At 35.9% G+C, this 23,696-nt stretch overlaps 1 protein-coding gene across 1 annotated transcript in view; it reads left to right on the plus strand.

Moving 5' to 3' along the window:
- The window catches only part of LOC309589876 (adhesion G protein-coupled receptor A3-like), a gene marked incomplete at its 5' end in the record, with an annotated part of 283,649 nt that overhangs the window by 113,322 nt on the left and 146,631 nt on the right, over positions 1-23,696 (plus strand). Inside the window, 3 exons of the mRNA XM_082310563.1 lie at positions 2,929-3,000; positions 3,787-3,950; positions 20,699-20,912. Coding sequence (XP_082166689.1) covers positions 2,929-3,000; positions 3,787-3,950; positions 20,699-20,912 — 450 coding nt within the window. The remainder of the gene's footprint in view (positions 1-2,928; positions 3,001-3,786; positions 3,951-20,698; positions 20,913-23,696) is intronic.

Consider the following 23,696-nt stretch of genomic DNA (forward strand, 5'->3'; position numbering starts at 1 on the left):
GGCCTTATACGTAAGACTGAAGTGTTTTACCTCTGATAGAACAGAAAGCACATGTTTCTGTTAATGGAGTAAGTTAATGGCATAGTAAGTGCTATCAGCTTTGGAGTGCATTAATTTGTTATGTTTGAAATGTTTGCAAACTAAGTGATACAGGTGTTTTTAGAACAAATGTCCTTTTAAACCAAGCTAGAGTGGGTTTTTAGGAATCTGAAATGGTGGAATTTTACCACACTATGCATTTGGAGATATTTTAATATATAATATAAATGACATGAACTGACAGAACCAGGCATTTGCAGGGTGCTGCAGATATCTAGCTCAGAAATGCATATGTTATTAGGGTGCTTTAAGAAGATTTCTGAAAGTTTTGTTAGATAAGAAGCTATTCCCACTGTTGGAGATCCAGATATTGTAATTATGTGCTTCTTAGGCATAGAAATGTATTTCTTTATGGCTTATACAGCACTGTGAACATGAACATAGTTTGCTAATTATTAGTAGTAATATGGAAACTTCAAATCAGGTCATTGCCAGAAGAACATGAAAGAATATGAAAAATTGGCTTGCTGGCTTTGAGCTGACTTTTGAACTGTCAGGAACGCAATTATTCCAGCACTGGGTAGAACCACTGAAGAAAAGGGTTACATACTTCTCAGTCATGATAAGAAGAAACCAAAAATCTGTAAGTGGAACATTACTCAGTGATTTTTAGGTTAACACAGTGTAGATCAGTTCTGGCTAGATATCTTGGTGGATTTGGCAGGACCTGTGGAAAGTACATAGATTCAGTAGATACAGAATGGGCATCGCTGGCAGGCGCATAGCTACCATACCTCTGCTGAACCCTGCTACGTCAGCTGTGGAAATGACTTACGTTTTTTCCCTGTTTCCTAAAATATTGACCAGACATAAAGCCTTCCTTTGGTCCAGATAGAATTATCAAACTTCAGGCTTGGTGTTCTGTTTGTTTTGTTGTATGAAGCCTGGATAGCTATTTAAGGGAAAAGAGGGAATTTGCATCAGATCGGAAATGTTGTCATACTGCAGTGGGGTGAGGCAGAGAAAAGAAACCCCTCGTATTTCTGCCCTCTGGCTGTCGTCCATGCAAGGCTAGGCAGATTGCTTTTCCTGTCCTTCAGTTCAGCATGACCATCCTCTGTCAGAAGCTTTATACTACTGTAAGTGCTTTCATGTTAGTGGAACTGCTTCTGATTTGCTTCAGTGTAAATGTCAGGGTTATCGGTTTCTGGTTTAGTCCATTTAACGTCCCAGTTCACTGAGCTGCTTCAGCATATGCCTCGTCAGGGCTTATGTCCAATAAACACATGAGTAGATCCATTTAATTTTAAATAAAGAGGTAACTGAGTCTTTGTGAAATGCTCAATATTTTTAGTTCCTCTTGATAAATACAAAATATTAAAGCTATAGAAATAGGTAGCTACAAGCAAACATTCATTTCCACCTTTAGACATACATTTGAAGAGATACTTGAAAGCCCTTCCATTTCCAAGAGCTTTGCACCACAACTGTATTCAAGGCGCGCCATTAGACAAAATCTTAACAATGAGATCAATTATATCAACACATCTCATCGTCACTCAATATAATGAGAAATAATTTCACTTAACATTGCTGAGCCAGTTTATTTTTCTATATTAGTAGAATTTTGCTTTAAACTACCATGAAAATTTGAAGTGCTCAAAGTTCTTTTTTTTCCCCCCATGATTTCAGTGGTGAAAAATTAATTGTGTACAAGAATAAGATTAGTAGTTATTTTAAGAATGCTCCATAACTTTCTTAAAGTAATTTATAAATTAGCAAGATTTTCTCTTGAATTCATTGGTCCATATGTATCTGTACAGGTTTCTGTAGGAAGCTTGGTTCTTGAGTTTTTTGTTTTTCCTTACTTTATGAAGCTGGCTCAGGCCTTTTGCAGCTTGGTAGATTCCTCACTGGTGGAACATTGCTCCTGATCTGAATTTGTACCTTCAGTTTAGTATACTTTCTTTACTTCATAGACCTAAGAGAATTAAAATCAATAATTATAAAAACATCATTTTTAATGAAAAAGTAATGAAACCATTTCTTTTGCCAGTCTACTTTTTTTTTCCTATATGTAACAACAAATCTCTGGTGAGGAGATCTGAATTTTCACTGATGGCTGAAATTTTGTAGCCGTCCTTGAATTCAGACATGTAGGCTTCAGGCACTGGATAGAAAGAAACATATATCAGTATTTCAAAAGAAGGTAATTAATATGGTATGAAATGTTAATCTTGGATATTGCACTGATTTTTCAGTTTACTGGTATAGAAAAAGACAGTATTACTTGACATTAAGCATTTACCTTTTATACTGTTAAGGCACTGGTAAAGCAATACTGTTAAACTAGGCAAAATTAAATTGCATCTGTTTGCAAGTATTCAGCTTAATCCATTCAGCCATCAAGACAAGAAACAGTAAAACAGTAATTAAAATGGAAATGTCCTTAATTTAAGGATGGGAAAAATCAGTTTGTTTAAAGTCCTTTGTAATAAAACTATTTGTGTAATTACTTTGAAAACTGGCTTTCTACATGTACTATAAAAATACAACATAGGTCTCACTGACTAAGCATTGTATGAATATTTTCACTTAAATTCTAGAATACTATCTTCTAGAATTCTATTCTATTAAATATGTAGAAATATTCCTATTTGTTAGACCAAGTGAATTGCATGTATACTGCTGTGAAAATAAAAGAAGTAAAAGTGTATGATTTGATTTGAGTATTGCTGTCATTTACAAGAAAGCAATGTACAAATGTAAATGTTTTTACTGTTGTCAAGAAAGCAGAATTTTTAATTAGCACTCGGAAAATTATACTCTAAAACAATTTTGTTTTCTTCTTGTATTTGTTATAACTGACTTTAAATTGCTTTTTTCTAGGAATTTGTCAGGGAATATTTTCTCAAGTCTCATGAATGGACTCTTTTCTGAGCTGCTAGCTCTGAAAGCACTGTAAGTATGATTCCCTATGTTTGGAAATCTGAAATATTCAGGAAAGACATTAGAATAAACTTAATGGAGTTGAATATGAATTCAAACAGGATTGTTTCTAGCAATGCATTCCAAATGTAAAATATGCAGTATTTTGTTATCAGTGTCTGTCTTACTATTGATGAGCTGTCATCTGCTACCTGTTGCAGTGAAATGGATAGCGCTGACAACTTGACCCCATTCCTGACTAGCTCAGTCTAGCCATCCTGACTAGCATCCCTGTGGTTTTTTTCCTTTTATGATCTTATACCTTTCCATGTTTTCATGCCTTATACCATATAATAACTCTAAATACACAAAAACATTAATGTTAAATATTTTACCTGCAATTATGGTAACAATTCCCAGTTATTTATATTAAATGTACCTCTCTCAGATTTAAAAGTGTATACTGGATGCTTCCATGGTCAAGTTTCTACTTAAAAGAGTGTTTTGTAAGTGCAAGTATGTTATAGTATGACTTTCTACAGTAGCACATACTCAAATTTAATTCAGGAGTCAGTGATACTGTTCTGTAACCAAAACCAGAATTTTGGCATAATGTCTTGGAAGTCATTAACAGTGGGGCAATGTGTATTAGTTGTCTCAGGATGTCTTTATAATCCTACATCTATAATTATACATCCATAGGTATGCATCTATCTAGAATTAGTTCTCTTTGGAGTTAGATAATTTGAATCTGACAGAAGAAAGTATGTTTATGAAAATTGCATGTGTACCAATTGTGATCTTTCTTTGCCTTTCTAGACATTTCAACACCGATTCACTCATTTGTGACTGTAATCTAAAATGGGTCTTGCAATGGGCTAGAAATGCTTCAGTTCGAATAGCGGAGGAAACAGTTTGTGCTTACCCCAGTGCTTTACAAGGACTGTCATTTCGTAACCTGAAGGAAAACCAGCTGATATGTGGTGAGCTGTACTCTCATTTAACATTACAAACTGAAGTGGAATCCAGAGAAAAATTAAAAACCAGAAATGATGAAAAAAAAAAAAAAAAAAAAAAGAGTAATAAACCTGACTTGATTATAGGCAGAAGAAATTCAGGTATATGGCACAGAAAATACAAGATTGAAAGAGAATGGAAAAAAATACAAGTTTCTTATTTAATACAAAATAATATATATATTTATAGGTAGCAAGAACACCACTGTCCTGTCTATGTATTAGGCAACATGTAATTATGATTTAAAACATTAGCACATGCTGGTAGCTCTACATTGTATACTGCATGAAACTGAGGATTCCTACGGGGATTTATAGAATGTTTCTTTCAAGTTGTATCTCTAAATGTCAGGTTTCGTTCCTGTATTTTTCATTTTTATAAACCTGTAACTATACATTTTAGCACTGCGTCCTGGGGATGAATAGAATTTTTACAGTGAGCTTCAGTTAGGTGAATTCTGTATTTGAAGATCTATAAGTAAATTGCTTTTTGAAAAAGATTTTCCACCATAGCAAACATGATGGATATGGTGTGAGGAAGGAAACAAAAAAAACATATGAATGAGTAAAGAAAATTCTTCTCACACTGAACACTGTCTAGCATAGAACAGAAAAACCTAGAGATTCTAAAAGTATCACGTACTGCAGAGAAAAAAATCTTTGCCCAAGATTATGCTGGTGGGTTTCATAATCAGAAGTATAATTTCACACATACTTCATTAATCACAGAATCTTTGAATCTTTGACTTTCTTGAATGACAGAAAATTGCTGGGATGGTGACTTTGCTTATGTCTTGTGGAAACAAAAGGAAAGTCACATTTTTATCCTAGTAACTACAAGAGAAAGGATGTGTATTTCTAACACATTTATACCAGAAGGGAGATCAGGGTTGACTGGAGTAATAAGAAAAAATTTGGTTTTAACAACAACAGCAAATACAGATATTTACAAGTTGGGAGAGAAGTGAAAGGATGTGAATACCAGCTACAGATGTTCCATCGGCTGAATTGTTAAGGAAACACAGCTATCTGTCTGGAGGCAAATAAGGAATGAGCTCTTATGAGTGAAAGGCAGAGAAGTTTCCAGTAGCCTGTATTACTGAACATTTGAAAATCTGCAATACTTCTCAAATGTCAAGCTGCCATTCTATAGAGACCCAGCATGGGTATCTTCATAGAGATCCACTTCCCAGCAGGAAAAGTCCTCTTTCTGAAAATGCTGGAACGATCAGAGGAATCTGTTCTGTTAGGACAGAAAAGGACTGTTAATTGGTATTTCCAGGTTGCCAATGAATATGAGCCTGTGAATTTTAGAGAAGAAATGAAAGCAATTTCTCAGAATTTCGTACTTTAATTCCTAATAGAACTCCTGCCACACCTCTGATACACAATTTATAAGGCCAGTCTAGTTCTCACTGCTGTTTATAATGTCCACAGAACACTTGACAAGGTTTGTAATGACTGCCAATAGCTTAACACCTCTTTTAATATCCGTAGAGAGCTTCACGGTGATTATATTTGCTGATCCTTCTGCCAGCTCTGTAATATCTGCCAGGTACTTCACGGTGCTCGTAATATCTGTTGGGCAGCTCATGGTGCCCACAACATTTAGCAATTTCATTTTCAGTAACTTAATTTGAGCTTAGGCATAATAGAAAGCTGTCTGGCAACAAAATAATAACAACTATTGAGAATGTTTTAAGAATAATATGTGTTGAAATATGCCTAGAGCTAATCAAATTAAATGTATCTTAAAGAAAATATTAAGAAGAGGTTTAAAAATTAAAAACTCCTGCATGTGAACATCTTCAATACTGTCAGACATTTTTATTTATAGTTATTGATCTTCCCTCTACAAGCTAGAAGAGGTCATGAGGTATCACAGTTACAAGGTGAGCAAAGAAAAGAAGAATGGAAGGGAAAAAATAAAAATAGAAGGGAAATGGCAAAAATCTTTGCAGACGAGTTAGGGAATGAACCAAAAAGTCAAAGTATGTGAAGAGGAAACGAGAGAGTAAAAAAATTCTGAATAGCTACAGGAGGCCATTTGCCATGAGCTTTTTAAATTTATTTTATGTTTTGATGGGAGAAGAAATTATCTTTCAAATTTCTTCCTGGCAAATCTTTCTCATGCATCTGATAATTCAAGATAGCCAAAGAAGTCATCCATTGAAAACAGTTAAAAACCTGCTTTGATGGTTTTTATGAGTTAATTTAAGTAACTGCACAGTTTCAGAATTCACAGGATTCTGCTTGCATAGTTCATTAACAGCTTATAAGCTTTTTAAAAGCTTAACAGCTTTTAAAAGAGTCTCCAACTCTCAGGAATGTTCAGCTAGAAAGCAATTTTTGACAATGTTGGAATAAGGCTGAAAAATAGTTTGATGATAAAAGAGAGTTTTGCCTTTGTTTTCTGCCTTAATTATGAGGGACTACAATGAATTCATAACAGTATGGACAGAGTATATTTCCAAAAAATGATTGTGAAATTGGCTTCCTGCAGTGCCTTGACACTGTTTCTCCCTGACTCCAAATAAAACTTACTCAATTTACAGGAGGAAAATTACATTTTCCTGAATATCAGTGCTATAAATTCCACCTGAGGTCTGAGAGCAGTCTGTGATTTTTCCCTTGCACACATCATCAGCAGAAATAGATTCTGTAGGCCAAATTCTTCACTCAGGAAAGACCCGTATGAGTTTTTTTTTTCTTAAAGGGGATTATGAAAGATTGATCTTAAAGCTGGGTTTTGATTATTTACACTGATGAGTGAGATACTAGAATTTAGTTTCTCAGTTTCAAAGCTGTATTGATGCTATTGAACTAACAGCACTAAGTCGTAAAAGTTCATTTGTTCTGCAAATTACAATTGACATATAACTCTGATAAAGCCTTTTTCTGTTAGAAAATGTAGACTCATTAAAGCAGATGTTTGGAAAAGTGCTGACTTTCTTGTCTCCCCCAATTAGATTTTATTTAAAGTTTAGAAAGTAGTTGACATAATGTCAATAACCTTGAAATAAATGATTTGGCTGTAAATGATGTAAATATTTACTAAATTATACAAAAAATATTGCAAAAGTCAAAGTATAAAAATAATTTTATAGTCCTTTAAGACATTATTATTATTTATTTATTTCTGCCACAAAGATAATTATCTAATGCTCCTGGGACGGAATACTGTTTCTCACGCAGGTCTCCTACAAATTAAAGTATTGCTTTTTGCATATGTGTTTTCTCTACAGGTGTTTCTAAATGAATAATTGGGACCATGCTATCACCTTTTTTTTAATTTAAAAAAATTGCTTCAAAGTAAGAAAATATAACAGGATATTAAGAAATATATTTTTTTGCTTAGAGTTTAATGCATTTATACATCATAAATTACATTATTATTCCTTATCATTATGCATTTTTCTGTGCAGAGAAGTGGAAAGGTTTAGTTCTTTTCTTGGTGTCAGTAGCTTTTCAGGTTTATGTAGTCTACTGTCCTAATCTTCATCATCATATTGTTGTGTGGGCTATTTTCCTATACAGGGGACAGGTTAAAAGAACTAGATGTAGTATCTTGTCAGTTCTCCGGAAGTCTAAATGTAGAGAAGCCTAAATTTTTTCAAAAGTCACTTTGTTCTACTTGAGCAGATGGTTTGATACATAGACATCTGCACCATCTCATCACAACAATTTCAGGCAAGCTAGTTTTGTTGCCTGTCACCTTTCCTGTTCCTGTTGTTGTCCTTGCCTTTCCTAGCAGTCTGATGTAAGGCAGTCTGGCAGTAAGTCTGATCTAGCCCTTTGTGACTAACCCTTTCAAAAGGAATGGGCTAAATGTAGTCCCTCAAAACTATGTTTACCCTCTTTCTCTGTCTATGATGGAAAGATCTACACAAGTCTTTTCCTTGGAAGAAATGAATCACTTGCTTGTATCTCTATTATGCTTCTGTCCCAAATTTTTCTTACTTTTCCACTTCCTTATTTGCTGGGTTGCGTTGAATGTGAGAAAATCTCCTTGGATGTTGAACTGCTTCAACACAGGATTGTAGGACAAGAGTGAAAAAAAGTTCTAACATACAGCATTATTTATTCACCTATATTGTGCACATTTCTGAAAAACCCGTGTCATTTCAATAATTACAACCAACAAGGGCAAACAGATACAATTAGACAAGCTAGTATTAATGGATGTTCTTCATAGACCACCCTCAGTCAACAAACTTCCAGAGTAAGGAAATAGATATAAACTCAAATGTTAAATACATCCATTTTAAGATGCAGTCTCAGGGGAAAATATGGTGGAAATAGAACTTGCAAAGCACAGAGTAATGGCAAACAAAATATTGCAGCTGAGTCATTTTCCTTGTATTAAGATGGCTGAGATAGCATCTGTTTTTATGTAGTGTCTCATCTACCTTGATGGGGATAGGGTGGCCTCCCTAGGCTCAGGAACCTGTTTTTCAGAGGCTGTAGTATCCAGAAACTGTTTTCGAATTCTGTTGTTGCTTTGGGTGCTCCACGTTCATGAAAAGCAACTGCAGTGTATTTCACCTGGCTTACGGGGGTTGTTACAGTACATTTTTTTGAAAGTGTGTATTATGACAAAATGTGCATTCTATTCATGGGTAGCATGCCAATTGGTTGTGATGAATTGTACTATTTACATCAAACTTGTAATGAGAAATTGTTTGGGTTGGTTCATAATTTACTCATAGTTTTAATAGTCAATTAGGACTTTCACAATGGATGACAGGGAATGAGTACTCCAAATATAGAGCTGGAGTTTCATCTGTATAAGATCTGTATGATTAGGTTTCTAGCATGCCTTAGGGGGCTGTCTACTGAGAAAAGTGTTAACACTAAAGAAGAATAAAAATCCATCCTACTGAAAATAGAGGTCAGAAACAATGGAAGATACTAGCTACAAGTTGTGAGTGTCCAACAGTGTTTGAATTATTACTCAGTCTCTGAATTCTGTAAACTACCTTAGTTTAAAGTGTTAGCTCATGAGTGAAATTAGCAAGTTGTGACTCTCAAAATATTATTGAAATGCGCTTTTTTAGTATAATAGACTACCTACTTAGGAGGGGCACTTCAAAGGGATACAAATCAAAAGGATGGATAGATCCTTTTCTAGCTTCTGTATTCTGCAATACAGTTCTTTAAATGTTTCATAGAAAATGTAAATAATATATCGGGAGGGAGGGGATATAGTTGTTAGGGAATTGTTTGTACTTAACCAGCACCTTGTCCTTTGTAGTTTGCCTCACTTCACTGAGAATCAGAGTATTCATCCTCTAAAGGAGCAGAGTCAGGTTAAAATGTAAGCACTTTCTGCTCTGATGCTCCGTACCTGTTCACACTGAAACTGGTGCAAAGGAGAAAAGAAAAGAGAACATTTATATTCTTTATGCACTCTTTGTACTTGTGTTCTTAGAGATTTCTTGACAATTTTAAGATTTAATTTCTTACATAGAAAGGTATGAAGTACTTTCATCATTACTTACCTACTCACATTCTCTAATCTGTATTTCTCATGCTTAAATATGAGCAGAACATTAAGGCATATTTCTCTCAGGCCACATGCAGCTCCCTAGTCTATTTTCATAAGTAATTTTTTTTGCAATCTTACCTAAAATATACCACAAAAATTCAGAACATTTGAGACATTTTAAATTAATTACAGTAATGCCATTGGGAAAAAAGAAATCATTTTCTTTTCTATACTTCCTGTATAAAGTACTTTCGTTTTCTGAACCAGCTTTTTTATTCTTGACATATATTCTTAAAATACAGTGTGGCTTTAACTGCTTTCTCAGCAATGGAGGAATAGCAATGTTTTAGATGCTAGACATGTTGAAATGTCCTTATAATTTTACCTGATGTGCTTGCGCATTGTTTTCCCTTCATCCCTAGCAGAGTAATTCTGTTTCCACTGTGCAATAGTGAGAACTTTGAAAGAAATATGTACTTTTAAAATGCCAAAAATAGAAAAAAATAGATTGATATTGGGAAATGCAAACTTTGAAGGGAGACTTTTTCAACAATTAAATTTAAGCCTGAAATCAACTGAATGCATTCCGCTTTGTTCTGCATCAGCTTTTAAGAATACTGTCAAATATTTTGTGCTAGGGATATTGGGTGAGAAATGGCTTGTTTCATATGGTGACAAAAATTAGTTATCTATATTGCCTTTTGAGTCTTAAAATTGTAATTGTATACATCTGCACATAGATTGTTCTTAAAAGTTTTCTTTCCTACATGAAATATATTGCAATAACAAATACTGGCCCAAAGTTGACAAGGAACATTTTTTCTTCGTTTATTTCTCTCATAGTACACACAACATTTTTTGGTCTCACTTGTTATTTACTTAAATTTAGGAATGGGCTTGAGATTATTGTTTCAACCATTTCTTTGTTCATTTACAAGTCATTCTTACTACGTTAACACAATGTAAATATTGAACTGTGGGGTTTTTTTCAGTATGTAGTAACTAACTAAACTCAAAATCTCAAGTACAAAGAATGATGGATTAATTATCCAGATTTAGATTCCAGTCCTGCAGTTTCTTGGCAGCCTACAGATAGCCTGCTGCATTCATGTGGAACATCATTGTCTTCAAGAATATGCAGGATCAAGACTTCAGCTCCAATTCTGCAGGGAGTGCCTAATCATATGAATAGGTCTAATTATATTGAAATAGGAATATTCCCACTAGTAACCTTTCACAGGATTAGGCTTTGCAAGATATGGATAGTGATACAATTAGCTGTAGTTAAATCCTCTTGCAATTGTTTCCGGTTTACAATGTTAGCAATTCAGGATTTTCTTTAGTAACACAATATGGATAATAGCAGAATGTCTATAAATCAAATAATGTAACTGCATTTTAGATCTTTCAAAGATGGGTGTGGTAGATTCATTTTCTATCAATCAGAGCTAAAAGTGGCCCATTTTAAATACCAAAGTTTTCAATAGATAACCATTTGGTAGTATGAAATCAACAATGTTCTAACCTTTTGGCTCCAAATTCTAGATTTCTCATCCTAATATGATCAGTGTCAAACTGGGGAAAAAAAAAAAAAAAAAAAAAAAAGGAATATGGTGCCCTACATTTAATATTAAATATTATTATCTAATTTCTTTAGTGGTAATTTAGAACACTGCTGCAAGGTTGGGGGCACAAAACTAATAACATTTATAAATGTGAAAGAACAGAAGTATTAAAATGGTCATTTGAGAAACTTAAAGGACAAGGTTTTACTACTACGTATTTTCTTGCATCTGTGCTTACACATGAAAATACAGTTCAAGAGAACTCTTCACCTCTGAAATCTCACTGATTTAGATGCTGGAAATGTGCCCAATTTGTTTTTCTTCCCATAGCTTACTCTTAAACTACATCAGTGGTTTTTAATGTACAGTTTTGTCTGATTTTCTACATTGTCTTTGCCTGCTTGTTCCAAAAAGCATGCAAAATAACTAAAGGAAAATTTAGCTAAGATGTAGTGAGGAGAATATCAGTGAAACAAAGCTTCTTTAATCTTCAAAACTTCTGCCCTTGGAGACTTGACTGGACATCTCCAAAAGCTAGTTGCTCATAAGCAAGGCAACAGTAAGGCAGCCAGCCTTGAGTAAGGCCTATGGAGTATGCCGGAAGACATATTCTTTATTCTTAACATAGTAGCATGCACATTAAAAGACTAGGGTTAAATTTTATACTGGCAAATCCTAGATAAAATGATATAAGCTTCTTTTCCAAACCTATGTTAATATTGTCCAGTTAACAGCACTGATTACAGTTTGTTGTAATTAATCTTAATTGTTCTCATGGGAAAGTTCCTTATAAAGCCTCCATCCTAACATCCTCTGTTCTAATTAAGTGGAGTATACCATAGTGATATTTCACATTTTTATAGCACATTTCATCATAGAGACTTTCTTTAATATACGTATAAAAATGGCTATAAAGATCTGCAGTTTCTGACACTGTCAGCTGGGCTGAGAGGCATTTGGAATGGAAAAAATTCATACAATGACCGGGACGAGTTCTTACTTCAACAGAACTGTCACTTGTTCAGCATCTTTTATGACTTTTACATTTCTTTTTTGTTTGGCATTCTTGCAGCATAGATGGGTACTCATGTAGCCTTCTGGACTCTGGGCAATTAGGGGCAATCACTGCCACTCTTGGGACCTTCCTGCTGCCAGGCTTCCTTGGTCTGAGTGTGCAGTAATGATATGAAAATAATAAGAAGGTGGCTAGTGGTGCTTAAGGTTTGGAAAGATGAGTGCTACCACTGCACTTCCCAGATAGATAAAGCTAATCAATATATTTTGTGGGTGCTTTATCCTTGCTACTGCTCAGCCATTTTTATTAACTGCAAGCTGTAATGAGTGTGCATAGCCATGAGCCTGCCAGCTTGCTTGCCATAAGGATAATTTGAGTAATCAAAACTAGCTTTCTAGTAATGGCTACTGACTCTTGCCGGTGAAGGAATGTATGTTGATGAATCTTCCAATAACATAGCTGTCAATATGTCATGGTCTTCAAGTTTCAGGATGTGGCAAATAATCAAACGCTTCCCAGCTTCTAAAGTAGACTTCTGGGACAATTTGAAAATAAGACATTGAAAAGTGGCAGCAGTTTTATTTGATAAGAAGGAAATCAGTGAGGAAAAAACTCTTTGCCCATTCTTTTAAATTTCTGCTAGATGTGCCAATGCAAGATGCGGGCTTTATATTACCTGCATGCAGATAATATTTTTAATTAATTGATTAACTGGAATGAAACCTTGATTTCCTATTGTGGATTTTTTTCAAGTAGCTGTTGCCATTTTACAAATTAATGTTATGATATTTGGCATTTATGTTAAATACTATTAAGTGAAACCTACTACCTCTGTACTTCTATGCCTCTATTTTCCTACCAAGTAAATCATTGCTATCATCAGTAAATAAGAAAGTGTTTTTCCACTTCTCCCTTACTTAAAATGGTTGTAATGGACACAACACGCATCAGTCCCTAGACCCAGTGCAAAACTGATAATTTATTTTCACAGGGGCTTATAAATCTGGGGGAAACTACTGTAGACAAAGACAAGTTAAATAACTTTGTCATGGCTGGACTTGTCATCCACCTGCTGAGTGCTGGCTGAAACCTGTATGAGTTGGATTTGCTAAAAGTGGCTAGATTTGAATTGTACTTTTTCCAGCTCAACTTTCCTTAGTTTCTACACAGGTGTAACTTATTTTAATTAAATAAGTCTGAGAAGTTATGGAATCCAAGTGCTTCTCAGTGAGGCTGTCATCCAGAGCTATGATTGTACCTCTTCTTGGCATAACTGCACTGACTTTAATCTTCTGTTTTGCAGATATGGAGTATATTTATGAGGTTAGCTAACCCAGATAACTGAAGCACCAGTAGCAGTGGACTGTGACAGCCTGGGCTCACTGTACTTCTAACTAACTCAGGATAAATCCTGGGATTGCTGCTTCTATTCAGCTCCCTGCAGCAGCATCTACATTATTATCAGTTCCTCAGTCCACTGACTCTGCTATGCCTGCTCATAAGACATGCACCTTTCTCTTTTTCTCAGCTTTGATGGCTTTACAGAAGTTTGCAGCAGTAAAACATAATGCGAAATTTGTAACTTTAAGTAAAACAGTATACATATCTGAAGTCTTGCTCTTTGGTTAGTAGCTAACATTTCAGTGTAGCACCTAGCATTACAAAATAAATGTAAACCTGTGATTTAATTATGAGATGCTGCAAAAAAATACATCTACTTTATGTTCCTGTCTGAAAAGCATGTACGAGGGTGAAAGGGACTGATAAAATGGTGTGCAATATGCCTTGCCCTGCCAGCATTATGAAGTTGGTGGAAATAAGAAGCTATTACACAAAGAGAAGCTATACTTTTTCTGCAGTGAGTGGTAAATGAATATGGTACAAAGCCTTCTTGTCCCAAGCCCAAACGACTTATCTTATTTTGATATGTTTAGTACATGTTGGCATCTGTATTTTCTTGGTATTATGTTAAAATTGGAGCCAGGCAAAGCTTTTATTAAAACTGAAGCTTGGCTCCAGTTCTGTATTCATTCCTGACTTGCTTGGCACGTGGCACTGTCTGTGACCTTCTACACCAAACCTTTCGTTATTGTCAGCAAATTTTGCAATACAGAAATTGGCTTTGGTGTACTGGCACCTCCCCTTCTTGGCAGAACTGGCCTTCAGAGCAATTCAGATCACTCTCTTTTCTTCAGTTCCATTCAGTAAATATCAACAGCTATAATTTGCTGTGTCAGCAATTCAAATTTTTAACTAATGTTTTTCAATTTGTTTTCCTCATTTTCATCCGTCCTTATTATTGGACCAGCTCCTTTACTTTGTCCTTACTTCCAGCTTCCCCCCCACTGTGCTTTCCATGCACATTTCTTTCCCACTGAGATTGTATACAAATATTAGAGCTCTAACTCACACTTTTGTCAGCAGGATGTGCCGCACTCTGTAGGCACACTCTGTTCAAATAAAAAGCCCATTGGCAATACAATAAATCAAGTGATTAACAAGAAGCAAAATGCCAACCTCTGTTTTTTTTCTGTCCCAAAAGCTTGTGGTGCACTGTAGCAAACTGAATTTTCTACCAAGAGGCAGAAGTCAATGGTGTATCCTGAGACGCAAACACTGTAATACTGCACTGATGTGTGGGCAACCTGGAGAAACCTGTGGATTTTCCTATTTCTGACTGTGTAAAAGCTGCCAGTATCAAACAAAGCCAGTTAATGAGGACCAGAAAATGTATAGCAGAAAACTGTGTCTATGGTAAACTGAACAGCAGAATGCTCTAGCGTAGTAACCAGGATTATGCACTTAGTAGCTATTTAGCTGTAGAGAGTTGTGTTGCCCAGGTTGTATAGTATGTCTTTTACAAACATTTGTTTTCCATATATGTCCAGTGACAGCAGTATTTCCTTCACATTCTTCTTTCCATCTTTGAAAACAGTAAACAAAAAGAAAGGCCAAAATTAGAAGGAAAATTGAACTATTTTTAAAATCTCAAGAATTGAATTGTAAGGAAAAAGGCAGAAAGTATTTAATCTCTGTGCATGTGTGTGAGATAAATTGTTTTATAAAGATATAAAGGGCATGCGCATTGGAACATTTCCTTAGAACTTCAGTGTACCGTGCTGTTTTTCTATTTTAGCTAATGGTTATTGAAATAATTTCTATTTTCTTTTTCAACATTGTATACATCTTGGGGCACTGCATACATTAAAAAGTGCATGGATATACTTTCTGTGAGAAGGACTCTTAAGTGATATTCTAATTCAGCGGTATTTGTGCAACCTGATTCCTCCTCCATATGTCGTCAGTATTCTAGTCTAGAGCTAATCTGCAATACAAGACTGGATCACATAAAGAATCTGGCCTTCAGTCAACAAAACCCTTTTCTGCTGAGAAGTGAAAGATAAAGAAAAAGATGTAATTACTGTAATGACGGGTTAGACCTCTAGATTCATGCTGCAATCAGTGATTCCTGTGGTGCTCTACTGCAATCATGGTTTAGTGCTGACTAGAGAGACAAGACAGGTAAAGACTGTAAAACACTTCAGCAGCCCTTGATCTAAATGCCTATAGGAGAGTCACACCTCTCATTTGCAGGTGGTGGTGCTGGCTCCAAATGTGGGGGCAGCAGAGCAGATTGTCTTGGAAGGAGAATCTTGGAATATTTTTCAAATGTGTAAAAATTCTATAAATGAATTTCTCCTAAATTTTTCCCTCCACTCCCAGGATACAATAGTAAACTGTACATTATTTTTGATCTTATGAGGCTGTTCTGTCTGCCATATGTACCCACACATACTCATATACAGATGAACATCAGAGATTATATATTTTTATTTGGTCTTCAGTAATCACATAATCAGAGAGAAAATTTTCTTGTGTAGGGATATGCTTGCCAGAGCTGTTATATTTCAAGTGCTGTCAAATCAATGCCAAAATCATTCCAAATACTTTCAGAACTTCTTACGTCTTACTTCTTACTTTATTCTCAAAGTCAAGCTTGAAAACGTGTGTACAGCATTAGTAAACACTTTTATTTTTATTCTGAATTTGAAGGATTGTTGGATTATGGATTTAAAATAAGTATTTCCAGCTGATGCTGATGGAACTATACAATCATTTTATAGCCATTCAGGATAAAGGGTATTGGCCCTAATCCTGAAACTCTTATTGATGCAATTAATCCTTATATCTGTGAGCTGTGTCACTGAAGTCAACTGGAACTTTTGCATGAGTAATAGTTGCAGAACCAGCCTCAATCATTTAAATCATGATTATCCCTGGAAAACAACTGAAGATTAGCTCTGGTAATCATTTTTCGTAGACATCATACAGATTAAAAGCAGATGTTTTGTAGAAGTACTTAAGTGTACCTTCCTTGCTCTGCAAATGTCATAATCCATGGCAATTTTACTAGTTTCACTTTGAAAATGAGCTTGCAGCATTAGTTGTCAATTTGGCCAATCCAAATATGTACATTGTGAAAGGGTTCAGCTGGTCAGAAGGTTATCCCATCCTAACGGTAAACCAAAGGTATGTTTAATTCACTTTGCATCTTTGTTGGCACTTAGAAGGATTTGCAAAGAAAAAAAAAAGTGGGTAGGTTGTTGATATGACTGATGTCAATCAAAGGATCATTTTCTTTTTTTCTGATATGCACTTAAAAAATATTTCATTTACTTCTGATCATTAGTTGACAAAATCTGCAGAGAGCACATCATTCCTACTCCGTTTCTGGGTTTGGTGATTCCTAAGGCTGAGCAACAGAAGTGATAATGTGAAAGCCTTAAAGACCAGCTATAGAGACATAGATAAATTCAAAGTAATAGTGTTACACTACATCCCTATGCCAGGCAAATTATTTAGCCTGACTTAAGAAATACTGATACTATAGTTCACACTCTTACTACGTCATAGCCTCATGACATAATGTGTCACTCAGTGCATGAGCAAAAACATCTGACAAGATAAAATATCCTTAGTTAAATTAATGAGACATATTTTATTTCTGTGAGTAGTATATATTTCTGTTGTACTTGTGACAGTATATTTAATTTTTCTGGACTTCATTTTCATAATCATTCAGTTAAATTTATGGCTAAATTCCACACCATAACTTTTCCTTATATTCCGTAATTCACTTCATAATGCAACACAAAGATTGCAACTTTTTGGAGAGAGGTTCTCTCCATCTTCTAGTAAAAAACTTTCATGTAAATGACTGAGACCAAGCCTGTACCTATTATGAACAAGGTATTAATCTGGTTTACTTTCTTTTCTATTAGTTAGAAGACAAAGATTATATAGAAATACTAGGTATATTTCAAGGAATTTTTAGTAACGCATCCATGTCCACAAATAATAGGCGCAATCAGAAGATAAACTACAGGATGTATGCACAAGTAAGGAGGTATATCTGAAGCCTGCCCTTTATAGTCACTGCAGACTTACTTACAACATTTCCGTAGACCGTGGCTAGCCCCTTAATTCTCTGCGTGCTTCTCCCGGACAGCAATATCACATATTCACTCACGTACAAATCCTGCGTATTATGCTGGCCAGCATTCTTACTCTATAAAAACGTAGAAGTGATCCCTCTCACTGTTTATTCAAAGCAGGTTATGAATATACTATTTAACATTTAAATTCCCCAATAGTATTGAGGGCCCAAAGCTAGGTTTATAAATGCAGCTTCTCACAATTTAAATGTTCCAAAGACAACATCTGAATGACATAAAGCAGCATGTTAGGGTGGGATGCTGAGTAAGAAGAGGAACAAACACTACTGGTTGTCCACAAATTTTAGCAATTGTAGAACCAGTGATTATGGCTTGAAATCTGGTTAGGCATGGTTAGGTTAATCTGTATTTATTATAGGCGATGGAGGATTTTGAGGAGAAAGTTTAAGGAAGATAAAATGGTGAGCAATGAAATGGAAAAAAAAATGTTAAAGTGCTTGTCAGAAAAATAGATGTTTGAGATAGTTAATACTGGTGCAAATGTGGAAGGGTGACCTTTCAACTGACAACCCCATAGGCTGGATAGATATTAATGATGAGAGGCCTCTAAATGAAAACAGAAGAAAAATAAGGGAGAAGAAGATGTAGCTTATAAATTCTCTTTCCTCATCAAGGTAGAAGGATGTCCAAGGTGCAAGACTGTAGGCATTGTGCCTAGGATGAGGTTGCAGTAGTGAAGTTATAAAGTGACCCAGGCTCAGTCAATTGTTTTGGCACTGTAGGCTAAGGTGAAGAGGTTGTATTTTAGGAATTATCATGCAAGATGTTCATGGTAGTGTGTTCGTCAATCACGTATGTGAGTCCTTAGTATTTTTATTACCATTACAATTTTGTGCGATGATAACAACATATCAGAGGTAGTAATTTTCTTGTCCTGCCTAAGGAGACTATATCACAAAAAAGAAAATAAAGTTATCCTTTATTCCTTATTATCCTATAAAAGATGATCTTCTTTCTTTAGATGCAGAGCCTCTATTTCAATTACGTTTCCTAAAAAGCTCCTTTTCAACATTCTGCCACTGATTTAAAGAAAGCATTAATCTCACAATGCATAGAAAATATTTTACAGAAATTGTGTTAAGGCAGTTCAGGATCTAGAAATAAAAATGGAAAAAAACAAATACTGTCTAGAGATTCAGTCTCTACAGAGACTGTAGGATTGAAGGATACAGCCTTCAATCACTGTCAGATCTATGAAATTAGCAGACTTTCAGCATTCCCAAAAATGCATATGCCTTCCAAATTTACAACACTATTTATTTTTTAATTGTGTTTAGGCATTTGAGTATGTGATGATGGCAGCTGTTTTTTGTAAGATTCTGCTTAGAATAAGAATATGCAATATTCCTATTATTAGGGTATTTCTTGGGGAAAGAAGAGAGAGAGAAAATTCATAAAATAAAGATGGTGAAATGTACTCCACTATTAAAAAGCAGAAAGAGATATTTAGATAAATATTTAATGTTGAGTAAAAATCTAGAGAGTAAAGATGACTTGTGGAAGAGGCAGAAGGAAGTAGGGACAGGAAAATGAGAAATCATAGGGACAGTTGAACTTCAGGGGAAAGTGGCAAGGTTTTGGTAGTGGGGAGGCTACAGGGGTGGTTTCTGTGAGAAGCCACTAGAAGCTTCCCCTATGTCCGACAGAGCCAATGCCAGCAGGCTCCAAGACGGATCCGACACTGGCCAAGGCTGAGCCCATCAGCAACAGTGGTAGCACCTCTGGGATAACATATTTAAGAAGAGGGGAAAAAAAAAACCTGTGGAAGTGCAACCGGAGAGAGGAGTGAGAATATGTGAGAGGAACAACTCTGCAGATACCAAGGTCAGTGAAGAAGGAGGGGGAGGAGGTGCTCCAGGCACCGGAGCAGAGATTCCCCTGCAGCCTGTGGTGAAGACCATGGTGAGGCAGGCTGTCCCCCTGCAGCTCATGGAGGTTAACGGTGGAGCAGATATCCACCTGCAGCCCGTGGAGGACCCCATACCAGAGCAGGTGGATGCCCGAAGGAGGCTGTGACCCTGTGGGAAGCCCACACTGGAGAAGGCTCCTGGCAGGACCTGTGGCCCCGTGGAGAGAGAAGCCCACGCTAGAGCAGGTTTGCTGGCAGGACTTGTGACCCTGTGCAAGGGACCCACGCTGGGGCAGTTCATGAAGAACTGCAGCCCATAGAAGGACTGATGGAGAAGTTCATGGAGAACTGTGTCTCCCATGGGAGAGACCCCATGCTAGAGCAGGGGAAGAGAGTGAGGAGTTCTCCATCTGAGGAGGAAGGAGCGGCCGAGACAGCGTGTGATGAACTGACCGCAACCCCCATTCCCCGTCCCCCTGCACCACTGGAGGGGAGGAGGTTGAGAAGATCGGGAGTGAAGTTAAGCCCAGAAAGAAAGGAGGGGTGGCGGGAAGGTGTTTTTAAGATTTGGTTTTATTTCTCATTATCCTACTCTGATTTGATTGGTAATAAATTAAACCAATTTCCCCAAGTCGAGTCTGTTTTGCCCGTGACGGTAATTGGTGAGTGATCTCTCCCTGCCCTTATCTCGATTTCATTATATTTTCTCTCTCCTGTCCAGCTGAGGAGGGCGAGAGATAGAGTGGCTTTGGTGGGCACCTGGCGTTCAGCCAGGGTCAATGCACCGCAGCATATGAGATATTTTAGGCTCTGTAGAGTGAGTAAATTTTGTTGTGGAGCACAGTGGGAATTTCATCCACTGACAGTGAAGTTGTCTTATAACTGTTAACTGTACCTATATTAATAGCTGTATTTTTTCTTTAATTGGAAGACTGATTTTTTTTCTGTACTAAAGTATCCCCCTTTGAGTAGGAGGCTGGACTGGAGCATCTCAAGAGATCCCTTCCAACCTTACTCGTACTGTGAAACCCATTTTCTGTAGATATTCTAGTAATCCTGTAATTATCTAGGCTCACACCAATGAAAGAAATGTCATCTCGAGAATTCACAACACGATCAGACTCAAGTGGGTAGTTTGAGGGTATATCTTTTATATTAGTGCTTTGATGTTAAGATCTAGGAAGCTAGAATTGTATACAATTAGTTCACTTCGAAATATTCATGAGAGGAATTCATTGTGAGGGTTTTTTTCCTATTTTTTGTTGTTTTGTCTTCCCTGCAGCTGGGCCTCTGGAACTTCCTCTTTTTGAGCTGATCCCATCACAAAGACAAGTGGTTTTTCATGGAGATCGCTTGCCATTTCAGTGTACTGCAACATATGTTGACAATACCACCCAAGTACATTGGTACCATGCTGGTCGTCTGATCGAAACAGATGAAGAGAGTGGCATATTTGTGGAGGACAGCATCATTCATGACTGCTGCTTAATTACACGGTAATGTATACTCCTTGTAATAGTCAGACCTGTAGGCAAGGTGAACAGGTGCAACACTTGCAATAAGCTTCATTAAAACATGTATCAGGAGTTGTTTTATTTGAAGGAATTCAACTGCATGCTTGAATCAGAACACACACAGGTATAGGTTTTTCATGGCTATGAATGGCTGTGGTTCCAAATCGTATTTCTTGTGTCTAAGTGTCCAGATTTGAGCAGCTATGGATTTGAAACAGATAAAACCAGAGTTTTATACACAGTAAACTGTGAAAAGAAGCTGAACTTAGAATAGCTTCAGTAGCATATGAGAGTGACTTACAGCCAAACTACTTCTCCCTGACACCATCTAGAAGATTGATCTACCATAGTGATCTCCCTATGAAGAGCTATCAATTTAAAAGCGATGGATTAATTTTTGTAGGCTCCAATATACTGGATCCCATATTCTTTAGTTAAGTAATCTTGTATTTGTTTCTTATTAAAATTTTTCTCAACCTTCTATGACTTTTACCATCTGTGTGCCTCTGTGTGTTTGAGAGACAGAGATCTACAGAAACCTTTGCTGACGTGAAAAATGCAAGAGGAATGAAGTAGAATAAGCTTCTATAAAAGAAGTAACAACTAATATTTGGCAATGACCGTATCGTTCCAGTTTTGCTTTGGTTTTCCCTTTTAAATCTTATTTAATAAATTATTATAAATCTCTCTGTTTATTTTTGGTTTTCATCATAGAGTATGGGCTTGTCACTAAAAGCTGCTAAGCTGTTGCACACATCCTTTTGTCCTCTGCCAATTTCCATCATTGATCACAAAAAGAGTCTGATTCTGTGTCTGTTCTGCCTTTCTCTTTGTAGAAGATGGAGTGAAAATAGCTATGCTAATTAGCTCTGGATCATCATTAACATCTTTTCACTCAAACAGTTTCTATTAATATAATTGACCTGAAATGCTTCTTCAACTATCAAATGAAAGTTATGATGAAGGGAGTCAAATTAATTCCTCTCCACTGGGGTCTTTCGGCTTTATTGATTTGAATTTCATCTACTCACTGATCATTTGACCCCTTTTGGAGTCCTAGAGATCTAGAGGCATAGACCTGACCTATTCCCACAGCTACTGACTTTCTTCTAATACCAATGTGTATGGCTCTAGTGGATAATGAAAAAGACTATTAAACCAATTAGTATGGTAATGCCAAGTGCATATGAGCTATTACATAACTGCTGAGTCACTTAAATTAAAGCATGTTCTTCTTATTTCCATGATATCAAAATTAAAAGTCATGCTGTTAATCTCATTATATTTTTCAACTGAATTATATTTTGCACTATATAAGCAATTTGTAGAGCATAGTAATAAACTGAAATAAATTGTCTAAAAATGTTAAGATTTTCAAAATAGCTATCCTTTTTAAAAAGCTAGTTTAGAAGTAGCTTGACTGAATTTTACCTTATATTGCTTAATTTTTGCCAGACTATAAAATAAAAATCATTGTCTACCATAGCAATATTTTAATAAGGATGGTTGGTCTGCTACCTACCTCGTTTACTGTGCCATTAAATAGGTTGCCTTGATGCTCATGTTGCAGGATGCACTGGGACCAGGTATTCAGAAAGAATGTTCTCTAAATACGTCATCATATTTGCTGTTATAGACTGGAAAAATACTTTGACTTGATCAAGTTATGTGATACAGGCTGTCAAAAGGAGACAAATTATTTTTTTAATTAAACTCACAGTCTTTAAACAGCTATTTAAAAGCTTAAAACATTTTAATTGCTCATTTATTTGAGCTGTATGTTTCACTTCACAGTATAGGAGGGCATCAACACTGCATTTACTGTATGGCGTGGTCCTTATCCAGTCAAAAATGCTAATACTCAAGGAGTCATGCCTCTGCCTTGATCAAGGGACTGATCAAAACTAACTTGAAAGGCATGAGAGACCTATACTTTTGAAACTAGCTTTCAAAAACCATACTATTTTGAAGTCAATGATTTATTTTAATATAAATTATAGAGACGTATTGTCTCTTCATGTTGAAAGTGAGAAAACATTGGTCAAGTTATAACTGTAAAAACTCTCTTCAGCATCTCTTAATTTTAATCTGATCATCATGACCATGTATACTATCATTCCATTTATATCATTATTATTATTACATGTTAAAATAATATGTAATAGCATGCTTATTACATGCTGCAGTAGTATGTGTTAATATGCTTGTTACATGCAATTACACACTAATTTGTAATAGTTCTTAAGGCTGAATCACAGTTGTATGAGACCCTGTGAAACATCAGAAAGACTATGCCTCCCTGAGGTTATCATATGTTAAGTATAAGATTTGGAGTAAAAATAAAGGTAATTTAAAATCAGTTCTTACAGTGTCATATTTTGCCTTCCTATAGCTACTCTTTACAACAAATGTCCACTTTGTGGCTTTCTGTGATTGCACTAAAGGACATGCTTTGGTTTGTGCTGCTTAGCAATTTAAAGATTTCTGAAGCTAGTTTTGAACAAAGAGGTGAAGTTGTGTTCCAAAAGCTCCTTATTCAAACATTTTTAGATGGTTATTTTATTGGGTAGTTCCAGATATTTCTGGACGTGGATTTACAACACAAATATCATACTAAACCCTTCTGTTTTATTAACTGCCTCAGTAGAAGGATAAAATATCCAAATGTGTATTTTTTTGTCTCATGATAAAGCAGAACAAACTAAAATAAATGTTTTTGTTACAATAATTAAACTAAAGTTTTGAACTGTATTCCGGCCTGTGACA

This window comes from Platalea leucorodia (assembly GCF_965183815.1).
Source record: "Platalea leucorodia genome assembly, chromosome: 4".
In the NCBI taxonomy this organism is placed as follows: Eukaryota; Metazoa; Chordata; class Aves; order Pelecaniformes; family Threskiornithidae; genus Platalea; species Platalea leucorodia.